This window comes from Onychomys torridus, chromosome 8 (genome assembly GCF_903995425.1).
Source record: "Onychomys torridus chromosome 8, mOncTor1.1, whole genome shotgun sequence".
Classification (NCBI taxonomy): Eukaryota; Metazoa; Chordata; class Mammalia; order Rodentia; family Cricetidae; genus Onychomys; species Onychomys torridus.
In genome coordinates this window covers 31,807,261-31,818,126 of record NC_050450.1, presented here as the reverse complement: position 1 = coordinate 31,818,126, position 10,866 = coordinate 31,807,261, and the positions used below count along the sequence as shown (strand labels likewise).

Sequence of the window (10,866 nt, the reverse complement as noted above, 5' to 3'; positions counted from 1 at the left end):
AGAAACTTGTATTAGCTAAGGACTCTGTATTATACATGAGGGTAGTTTACCAACCAAGAGGACACATTATTTCCCAGTAAGAAGTGGAAACCACAAAGCTTGTCTAGGAATCTCATTACTAAGAAAACAAAGGCCTTTTAAAGACAGGGTGGTTATATAATTTACACTTGCAGTGGGACCAGAGAAAATGTTTCCTGTAGGTTAGAAAGGGAGAAAACCTTCCAAGGAGTTAGAGAATGCCCATGTGAAAGCTGTGGGAATTTATACAGGTTTATTTTTGAAACCCAAACTTTTGTGGGCTCATGATTTAATATGAAGAAGCAAAATTTAGAAGGAGATACAAGGAGAAAATAAGAGGCTGAGGGGGTAAAAGGAATAGGACAGAGAAGGGACAGTAAAGGTATAAGTGGTGTGTGTGTGTGTGTGTGTGTGTCTGTGTGTGTGTCTCTGTGTGTGTGTGTCTCTGTGTGTGTGTGTGTCTGTCTGTGTGTGTGTCTCTGTGTGTCTGTGTGTGTGTCTCTGTGTGTGTGTCTGTGTGTGTGTGTCTGTGTGTGTGTGTGTGTGTGTGTGTGTGTGTGTGTCTGTGTGTGTGTGTGTGTGTGTGTGTGTGTGTGTGTGTGTGTGTGTGTGTGTGTGTGTGTGTGTGTGTGTGTGTGTGTGTGTGTGTGTCTGTGTGTATGCATGTGTGTGTGTGTGTGTGTGTGTGTGTGTGTATGTATGTGTGTGTGTCTGTGTGTGTCTCTGTGTGTGTGTCTGTGTGTGTGTGTGTCTGTGTGTGTGTCTGTGTGTGTGTGTGTCTGTGTGTGTTGTCTTTATTCTTCACCTCCTATAGTTAGACTCTTCTTTTTGAAGATTAGCGTAGTACCCTGCATTTAACAGATGTACAGGAAATATTTGTTGAGTGAATTTAAAGGAAGCTTGAGTTATATATTCATTAGGTGTAAAAAGACAGATCCTATGCCTTAAACTTATGAGTAAGAAAAATAATGATTGGGGTGACGCCCGAGTCCTCACTGCTAATGTGAGAAGAATTTTTGAGAGGGTAAAGGTTACCCCCTAAGGCGACCCATCTACTTTGTGGGATGCCTAGGTGCGGTAGTCTGCCCGTAAAAAAAAAAAAAAGACAGATCCTAGTGTAAATTCTTACTTGTAAGTGTAAAAGGCAGTCCTGCATTTTATAGTGTTAAATACCTCTCTCTCTCTCTCTGAAACTTTGGGGATATTTTTCAAAATAAATGTACATTCTTTAAATTTTATCAGCACCAAAGTTTTTGCCTATAACATTTCACAAAAGCAAAGTGTATTCTCCACTTCTCTTTGAATAATTCCTTTTCTTTCGGAGACAAGGTCTCAGTATGTAGTCTTGGCAGGCTACAGGAACTGTGTAAACCAGGCTGGCCTCAAACTCACAGAGATCTACTTGCCTCAGCCTTCCAAGTGCTGCGATTAAAGGTGTGCGCCATCACCATCTGAAATTTTGCTCTTTTATTCCTAGTATAATGGAAAGCTTTCTTGCTCTGCCACCCACCACTCACACATCAAGTGTCTCTTGTGGCTTTCTGTAGGGCTGAGAACTTTGCAGGCTCTTACCACCATTTTAAAAAGAATCTGAGCAGCAAAGAATGGCTGAAAATCCTAGGACGTATATCTCACTATCACAGAACTCTAGAATGTTCTCAGGAATATGCAACACGACTGACATTGGAATGGACCCATCAAGCAGACTAAGGAACTTTTCTTCTAATTAAACGTAATCAAACACACAGGAAAAAAGGGTGTAGGGAAAGTCTCCAATGATATTAATAGTGCTTATTTCATTGAGAAGGGCTGGGTTCTCAAACGATTTCCATTTGCCTTCAAACCTGTCGAATCTCCACAATACTTAAAAATAAGCAGAAATCACTGTTACTCAGGAGGCACAGACAAGCGAATCTCTGGTCTACATAGTGAGTTCCAGGGCAACCAGGGTCCTCTGCAAGAACAGCAAGTACTCTTAACTGCTGAGCCATCTCTCCAGTCTCAGTGACTGTTTGGATGGGTGCCGACCCAAACCATCTTCTCAGTGGTTTAGTGCCTCTGACTTTGACTTGAAGATTTTACATCTGGAATAAACCTCTTGGCTTCTCTAGTGCACATGTGTCCTGGGTGAAGTTTGGTCTCTACTGTTAGTTACCCTTTTTAGTCTTTCCCAAACGCTAGTATCAAATCAACGTATGTTAGCATTTAGGCATCTGTACTGGCCTGCCCTTAGGGTCCTGACAGGTTATACCTCAGCTGCAGCCACTAAGAGCAGTTCCTGTGCGTATTCGTTTCCTTATAAAAGGTGGGCCTTTGCCCACCTCCCATCTCCTTTCTCTTCCCCTTCCTCGTCCCCAGGGTGGATCCCTGCGCCCTTCTCTGCCCCTTTACTCTCCCCTCCTCCTAATAAACTTCCTACATGGACCCTATTGTATGGTGGGACTCCTTCCCGACGTTTTAAAATACAACATGTATGCTTGTCCCTTGGAGAATCCACTCTGGCTACTCTGATTCCAGTATCCCCGGGCTAGTGGGTTCCGGGCAAGCCTGAGCGGCGTAGTAAGAGACTATCTCAAAAAGCCAAAACAAACAAACAAACAAACAAACAAAAAACATAAAAGTAAGCCTGTAATGGTGGCATAGCCAGTAATCCCAGCTCTTAAGGAGAACGGAAGCAGGATCAGTTCAAGGTCATCGGACATCATCCACTACATAGCTAGAAGGACAGCCTGGGTCACATGAAACCCTGTTACAAAAAAAAAAAAAAAGACTTTAAAGTTTAAAGAAACGATGATTTCGTTACTGGGCTAGTGCCTCCTCGCAGGTCCACGCTGTGGATAACAAAAAGCCTATCAGGAGTTTTGGACAAAGTATGATCCTAGTTTTTTAATTCCTGGGAGAGAGGCGCGGGATGGGGGTGGTGGCTGAAAACTTCGGTTGCTCTCATTGGTTCTCAGACTCCAGGCTCCGCCTCCTCTCGGATGGACCAATTGAGGCGCGAGTTGTGTTTTAAACCGCGGTGTGCGGTGTCGTTGGTGGAGCAGACTTGGTTGAATTTAGCAGTTGGGGTGTCGTGGGTGAGCTTGGGGTGGCTGGGGGCTGACCGGAGGCCGAAGCAGGGTCGAGATCTGAGCCTCACTCGGTCCCGTGTCCCTGGGTGCTCTTGGCGGGCTCGACCCGCGACGTCACTGTTTTCCTTTTCTTTCTTCCCTGCCTCCCTCTTCAGGGTCTCAAGCAGCCAGGCTGGTCTCGAACTTGTTGTGTACCCCAGACAAACCTTGAACATCTGAACCTCCTGCCTCCTCCTCCTCCCTATCACTCAGATTACAGCCTGGGCAGAGTTTTGTTGGGTGCCAATTTCAACTGCCTTCCCTGTAGGAGTTTGATATTTCTGACCCAGGCTTGAAGATTTAAGATCTGGATGAAGCCTGTTGGCTTCTCCATCTTAATTCTAATTTTTTTTTTTTTTTTTTGTGCACATGTACCATCAGATATTGGTCTCTGTTGCCACTTAGCTCTTCCTGCCTTCCCCAATGCCAGTATCTGATGTGTAGTTCTCTCACCTAGATAATCCAGGATGGCTACTCTGATCTTTGTTGACAAGGATAACGAAGAACCAGGCAGCCGTTTGGTATCTAAGGATGGGTTGAAGCTGGGGTCTGGTGGTAAGTCTTGGTCTGTCTTCAAATATACAGGTGTTGCGGGTGGGTTATGAGGGTGGTTTTAGTGTACATTGTGGTGGATTAGAGTTAGAAATGTTTGATACATTTTCATGCTTATTATCATTTTAATTTTAGAAAAGGTGTCATGTAGTTCAGGCTGGCTTTTAGTTCCTTATGTAACCTAGATGATCTTGGAACTTCTGATCCTTCTGCCCTCACCTGCCCAGGGCAGTGATTACAGGTGTGGGCCGCTGTGCCTGCTTTATGCGGTGCTGGGAATGGAAAGTGGGGTGGGGAGGATTCTCAAATGCTAGGCAAGCATTCTATCTATTAAGCTACGTCCCCAGGCTCTATGCTTAATCTATTTTTTGAGGCAGAGCCTCCCTGTGCAGCTATAACTGGTCGGGAACTTGCTATATAGATCAGGCTGGCATTGAACTCAGAGGTCCACTTGCCTCTGTTGCCTCCCCAAGTGCTAGAATTAAAGGCACATGCAACAGTGCCTGGCTTCATGTTTTTTGTTTTTTGAAACAGAGTTTCTCTGTAACAGTTCTGGCTGTCCTGGAACTTGATTTGTAGACCAGGTTGGCCTTGAACTCACTGAGATCCACCTGCCTCTTGTCTCCTGAGTGCTGGGATCAAAGGTGTGCTCTACCACACCCGGCTGTCAGCCTATTGTCTTAATGAGGTTATTTAACAGTGTGCTAAAACATTTCCAAAAAAACACAGCATGGATTTGTGGGCGAGAATTGGGTCAAGTTGATGAGCTGTTTATTTGGTCTAATCTTTTTTTTTTTTTTTTTGTCGGAGCTGAGGACCTAACCCAGGGCCTTGCGCTTTCTAGGCAAGCGCTCTACCACTGAGCTAAATCCCCAGCCCCTTATTTGGTCTAATCTTTAAGAACACTGTATTTATTACCTTTGTTTGTGTGTGTGTCAGGGCACACACACTCCGTGGTGTGCCTGTGGAGGTCAGGGGACAACCTGTGAGAGTCAGTTCCCCTTACACTATGTGGGGTTTGGGGGTTGAACTCAGGTGGTTAGGTTTGGCAGCTGTGCTGGCTGAGCTCCTAATATTCTTATGATTATACTTTTTTCAACAGTCAAGGCCTTAGATGGGAAGTTGCAGGTTTCAAAGCCACAAGTTGGCAAAGTGTTCAAAGCTCCAGCCCTGCCTAAAGCCAGCAGAAAGGCTTTGGGAACGGTCAACAGAGCTACAGAAAAGCCAGTGAAGACCAATAGACCCCTCAAACAAAAACAGCCAACTTTGACTGTGAAAAAGGTGAGTGAGCAATACGAAGATGATGTACTTTGCACTTCAAAAAAAAAAAAAAGGTTTATTATTTTCATTCATGTGGGCATCAATGTACATGAATTCTGCATGTGTGTGGGCACTCTGGGAGAGCAGAAAAGAGGGCATTGGGTCCTTTGGAACTGGAGTTGTAGGCAGTTGTGAGCTGACTTAGATGTGCTAGGAACTGAATCCAGCTTCTTTGGAAAAGCAGCAGCAAGTGCTCTTAATCACTGAGCCATCTCAAGTGCCACTGTGGCACTTTTAATGCTTAAAAATGGACTTCCTACCTGGCTTTCTTCCACGTAGGAGATGAATAGAGGTCCATAAACAAATGAACAGAGGAAAGGCTTGCCACACTACTTCTGGGCTCAGAATCTTGGGATTGTAAGTCTTAGAAGCAGCTAATGCTGATTTTTGCCTCAGCTGTCCTTAACTAGTACCAGGAAGAAGCTGGTTAGAAGCCACTTAGCAGATGTGTGAAGTACTTAGCTGGGTTTGATAGACACCTGCAACCCTAACACTTGGGGAAGCTGAAGCTGGGGGATGGGCTGGTTGAAGGCCAGCCTGAGCTAGAGGATCCCCCCCCCCCAATTCTGGCATACACATAGATGAGGTAAGATCCAGAGCATCCAGGCTTCTGTTTTGGCTTGCTGCTTGCTATTGATTGCCTCCCTGGTATTCTTCAGATGGTTTTATGTTTTGCTTCTTCTTAATCCCATATATTTAAGGAAAACAAACATGTTAATATTAGCCAAGCAAACGATTCAGGTAACAGTGGCAGAAAAATCATACTTTTATAAGGTAAAAATGACTATTCTGGAGTGCCTCAAGCCTATCTTCTCTACTGTTGGGTTTGAACAGCCGAGCTAACTAATTAGCCTTGAATTAACCCTGCTCAATGTTCTTGGGAATATATGTGGATAGGTGCTAAAATTTCTGGCTTAACTTAACAAACAATAGTCTTAGTTTTGTGTATGGCTGTTTGCCTCTATGGTATGTAAGTGTACCATGTGCCTGAGGAGGACTTTAAAGGGACATCATCCTTCGAACTGGAGTTACAGACAGCTGTGATCGCCCTGTGGGTGCTGAGAGCGGAACTTGGGTCCTCTGTAAGAGGAGCAAGTACTCTTAACCACTGAGTCATCTCTCCAGCCCCTTAGCTTTTGTGTGTATGTATGGGGAGGGCAGGGTCTGCACATGTGATGGCATTCATGTCGAGGTCGGAGAACAATTGCCAGGAGTCAGTTCTCTCCTTATCTTCTGACTGAATCCTGAAAACCAAGAATTGTAACATGGAATTGACAAATTGTAAAGTGTGGAGTCATCATTTGAAGAGACCCTCCAACCTCATGTTACCATGTAGGTGGCAAGACTTCTAACGGGTGCTTTTTCTTTGGGTTTTCTAGATCACTGAGAAGGTTGCTAAGACACAAGACTCTGTCCCTATCTCTGAGAAGGTTGCTAAGACGCAGGGCTCTGATCCTGCTTCTGATGATACCTACCCAGAAATAGAGAAGTTCTTCCCCTTCAATCCTCTAGGTAAGGTCTTTGGTATGGAGAAACGCTCTTGGCTGGAAATTCTCACTGTAATACCACGTGACTGTGATGTGCATACAGGCTCTGAAACTGTCCTAACCTGGGTTACAGACTTGTTCAGGTGGAGTCACTTGCCAGGCTATCACCTTTGGTCATGGGGAGAATGGGAGCAAAGATGTTGAGGAAAATCAGAAGCTCAAGGTCATTATATAAGTTCACTGCCAGCCTGGTCTACACATGAGTTCCAGGATAGCCAGGGATACATAAAGAGATCCTGTCTGAAATAAGTGTATTGTTTGATATCACCTCTGATGTCATCAGAAAGGGTCAAGTATAGCTTTCTTTAGTCCCAGACAGAAGTATACTGAACTGAATTCGAGGCCAGCCAGGGCTGTGTAGAGAGACCCCCTCTCAAACAAAAAGAAAAGGGCAAGTCTAAAGTAATGCAAGAGAAAATTTCAAATTAACATCATGCTAACTATTGCAGGTGAGTGGTCCACAATACTAAACTTTTTTATGTTTCTGAGTTCTATCATTGGTAACAAAATTTTCCTTGAAGTGTGATAGACTTCTCTCATTCCTTGAGAGGTTATTAGACAAACACATTCACTTTTAAGATGAAAACTGTCTTCCAGGAAAAAATCCTGGCTTGACTTACAACTCAGATCATTGCGAATCCCTTTTCTGTGACCTCACTACGGAATGGGAACTTGTTTTGTAGCTCAGGGTGGCTTCAAACTTATGGTGATCTTCCTGTGTCAGCCTTCCAAGTGCTTGGATTATAGTCTTGTGCTACCCACCATACTTAATCACATAGTCTATTAAAGAGACGTTAAGAGCTGTTACAATTATACATTTTGCTGAGTATGGTAAAAATATTATTTATTTTAAGGCAGTGACTTAATTATTTAACTGCCTATTATTAAATTGGCTCTATATTTTTAATTACGAGTAGTGGCAAAGAATATTTTTCATATTTATTGTTTATTTATTTTATTTTATATATTTATTTATAATTTTTTTTCATTTTACATATCAACCTCAGTTCCCCCTCCCTCCCCTTCTCCCATCTCCTCACCTCCTTCCCACTCTGCCCCCATCTACTCCTCAGAGTGGGTAAGGCCTCCCATAGTAGTCAACAAAGTCTGGCATACCAAGTTGAAGGAGAGCTTAGCCCCTCCCCATTGTATCAAGACTGAGCAAGGTATCCCACCACAGGGAATGGGCTCCAAAAAGTCAGTTCATGTACCTGGGATAAGTCCTGGTCCTGCTGCCAGGGAACCCACGAACAAATCAAGTCACATAACTGTCACCCACATCCAGTGGGCCTAGTTCAGTCCCATGCAGGTTCCCGAGCTGTCAGTCCAGAGTCAGTGAGCTCCAGCTAGCACCGGTCAGCTGTCTCTATGGGTTTCCCCATCATGATCTTGACCCCTTCTTCTTCCTCCTCCTCCTCTCCTCCTCCTCCTCCTCCTCCTTCTCCTCCTTTCCCCTCTTCTCCTTTTTTTTCTTTGAATACTGAATGCCGTTTATTGAAGGAGGGAGGTCTTGAATACAGGCTTACAGCACAATGGGAGAACCCTGGAGGGCAGAAGTTCGCTTCTGATTTTTTTTTTTTTTTTTTTTTTTTTGAGCTGAGGATCGAACCCTGGGTCTTGTGCTTGCTAGGCAAGAGCTCTACCACTGAGCTAAGCATTCAGGAAGGTGGAATCTCACAGGGAATTAGCATAGGGAGGATATCAAGGACAAGATTGGCAAGCAATGCAACAGGTACCCAAAACGGGGACCAGGGACCTACAGGTCCCCTCCGCTTTTACTAAAAAATGAGCTTCTGATTTAGGTTGCATGGGATGTCAGCAGGTCACCTTACCTGTCATGGAGATACCTGTTCAGGCCACATAGGTGTTCTGTCTTAGGTTGTGAGCACCCCCCAGGATTTACCTGTCTCTGAATACTCATTATTATACAGGCTCAATCGTGTGAGAGCTGCAGAGTTAACTGTTGCCAAAGATCTCTAAGTGGCACTGGGCTTGCAATCTGTGTGTTCGACACAGAAAAGACCAACAGAAGTCTTAACCCATCCATAGCCAGTAGGCTAAAGGCAACTGAGCCATTCCCTTCTTTAACAAGCCTTACTGCAAATTGGAGTCCTTGTAAGATGGTATCCCGAGAGCAAATGGAACTTGAGTTTGTAAATTTATAACTTTCAAAGCCAATTGAAATGTATATAACTATTGATTTAAATTTGTCATGCCCAACAGAATGGAAAATTAATTAACTGTGGTAGCTACTGTTGCTGCCAGGGTCTCCACTGTGCTAGCTGTAGTAACCAGTTATGAAATGGCAATCCCAGAAACAGTAGTAGCGGTGGTCTTTACTGTTATAACAGCAACAATGGCAGCAGTGATGTCAAATTCTCTTCTGGAGCTTGTGGGTATGGACACAACTCCAGGAACACGAACTGCCGAGGCCCATTATTCTTGATCCCAGCACGACTTAAGCTGGCAGCTCTGCAAAAGAACAACTAAGAACCATAAAGGAAAAACAGGCAGCTCACAAAGAACAGAACTAATGGTTTCATAATGGCTACATTCAGACTCACAAATTTTAAGGTATCTTCAAAGGGGGCTAAATGAATTTCAGGAGGTCAAAAAATGTTGCACAGAACCTCTCCTGAGAAGTAGGTACTACTCCAGATTGAGTAGGATTGTGAGAATGAAAATGCTTAGCTGGCATGCTACTGTTAATAAATGGAGGTCAGTGACCTTCAGTGTTATCCTTAATCTCCTAGGTGTCTGGGTGACATGTTCTCAAACATACTTGAAAAAGCAGTTACCATACATTACCTTCTGGAGAATCCAACCGCATGGCTGCAGTTCCTGGGCTTATGTTAATGCTTGCCAAAGCTGGCCCTATTGGGCTATCAATCCCCATTGGGCAAAGAATATTTTGACTTGATGTACTTCACTGCTGTTGCCTTGACTGGGCTGAAGGAGCATCACTCTGATGCTTGCTTCCCTTTGTGACAGATTTTGAGAGTTTTGACCTGCCTGAGGAGCACCAGATTGCACATCTCCCCTTGAATGGAGTGCCTCTCATGATCCTGAATGAGGAGAGTGGGCTTGAGAAGCTGCTGCACCTGGACCCCCCTTCGCCTCTGAAGACACCCTTTCTACCATGGGAATCTAGTAAGTGAGCCAGTGTCTTCTCGAAAAGCTGTGAGCAACTTGTTACATGACTCTTGCATTGCTGTGGGGACAGAGTTGTACAGGTGAGCCTGTGTGCAGTTTCTGTCCTTGGGACTACTGGGGCAGAATTTCAGAGTAATAAGAACTTTCCTCAGCCATTAATATTTTAATTGCAAATGAAGTAATTCTGGAATCTGGTCAGCCTTTAGTTATAGCAGAGGATGAAATTTAAAACATACATCTTTTTAGGCTATGAGTTGACGTCTGTGGTAACCATGATCGGTTGAGCAATCCAGGTTCCATCCATGGCTACCAGGACCAGGACACCTGTGCTGCAGTGTAGACCTCCTTACTGCCCAAAGCTTAAGGTCTTAGTTGGAACTGGCTGTCAGAAGACATCAACAGACCATCTGCTCTGATGACATGGGTGGTTGGTCCTATTTTAGGACTTAGACTTTCCTGATGCTCGAAAGAACAAGTGGGTTCACATACTTTTTAAGACCTACTTCTTGACAGTCAATTCTGAGACCACCGCCACATTTAAGACATCTGCATGTTGTATGAGATTCGTTAGTTAAATGAATCTAGGATGAAAGTAGCAGCTAGTGTGTGTTATGGATAACGGCTACAGGATTTGCAGAACTCTAATGAGAAATTCCTTTCCCTCCAGATCCGCTGCAATCTCCTTCCAGCATTCTGTCCACCCTGGATGTTGAATTGCCGCCTGTTTGTTACGATGCAGATATTTAAACTTACTCCTTTATAGTTTATGTTGTATTAATAAAGCATTTGTGCGTGTATGTGTATGGGGGACGTGAATTCTTACTAACTCACTGGTATTTCTTGGCATTAGAAGATACTGCTGTTTTCCTTCGAAAGTAAACCCTTCACTATTGCCTTTTTGTGGCTATTGACTAGTGACAGTTATTAGATCTCTTAATTAGAAGAGTCACTTCCAGCTCATTAAGTATTTATTGTTACACATTCTTTATCACCAGTTCTATTTAGTTCTAATGCCTTTAGTATTCAGTAACCAGAATCTGAAAGGCTCTAACTCTGCTGAGGACCCAGCCCCTTCAGCATCTTCAGTTAGGTACTTTGAAGATTATAGCAGGTAATTTACTGACAGTAGGGTTCACTCCCTCCTATAGGAATCGGTTGTTTATCCA

General features: G+C 43.9%; 1 protein-coding gene and 1 non-coding gene across 2 annotated transcripts; both read left to right on the top strand.

The window, feature by feature from the left end:
* Window positions 1–957: 957 nt before the first annotated feature.
* Window positions 958–1,107, top strand: LOC118590578. Its single transcript, XR_004945846.1, has one exon. It is a non-coding gene; the product is annotated as a U12 minor spliceosomal RNA (small nuclear RNA).
* A 1,925-nt stretch (window positions 1,108–3,032) lies between these two features.
* Window positions 3,033–10,503, top strand: Pttg1 (PTTG1 regulator of sister chromatid separation, securin). Its single transcript, XM_036197548.1, has 6 exons — window positions 3,033–3,095; window positions 3,586–3,683; window positions 4,783–4,961; window positions 6,380–6,512; window positions 9,539–9,697; window positions 10,368–10,503. Exons 2-6 carry the CDS (start codon window positions 3,596–3,598, stop codon window positions 10,445–10,447), a joined length of 639 nt encoding a protein of 212 aa, XP_036053441.1. The 5' UTR covers window positions 3,033–3,095; window positions 3,586–3,595; the 3' UTR covers window positions 10,448–10,503.
* Window positions 10,504–10,866: the final 363 nt, after the last annotated feature.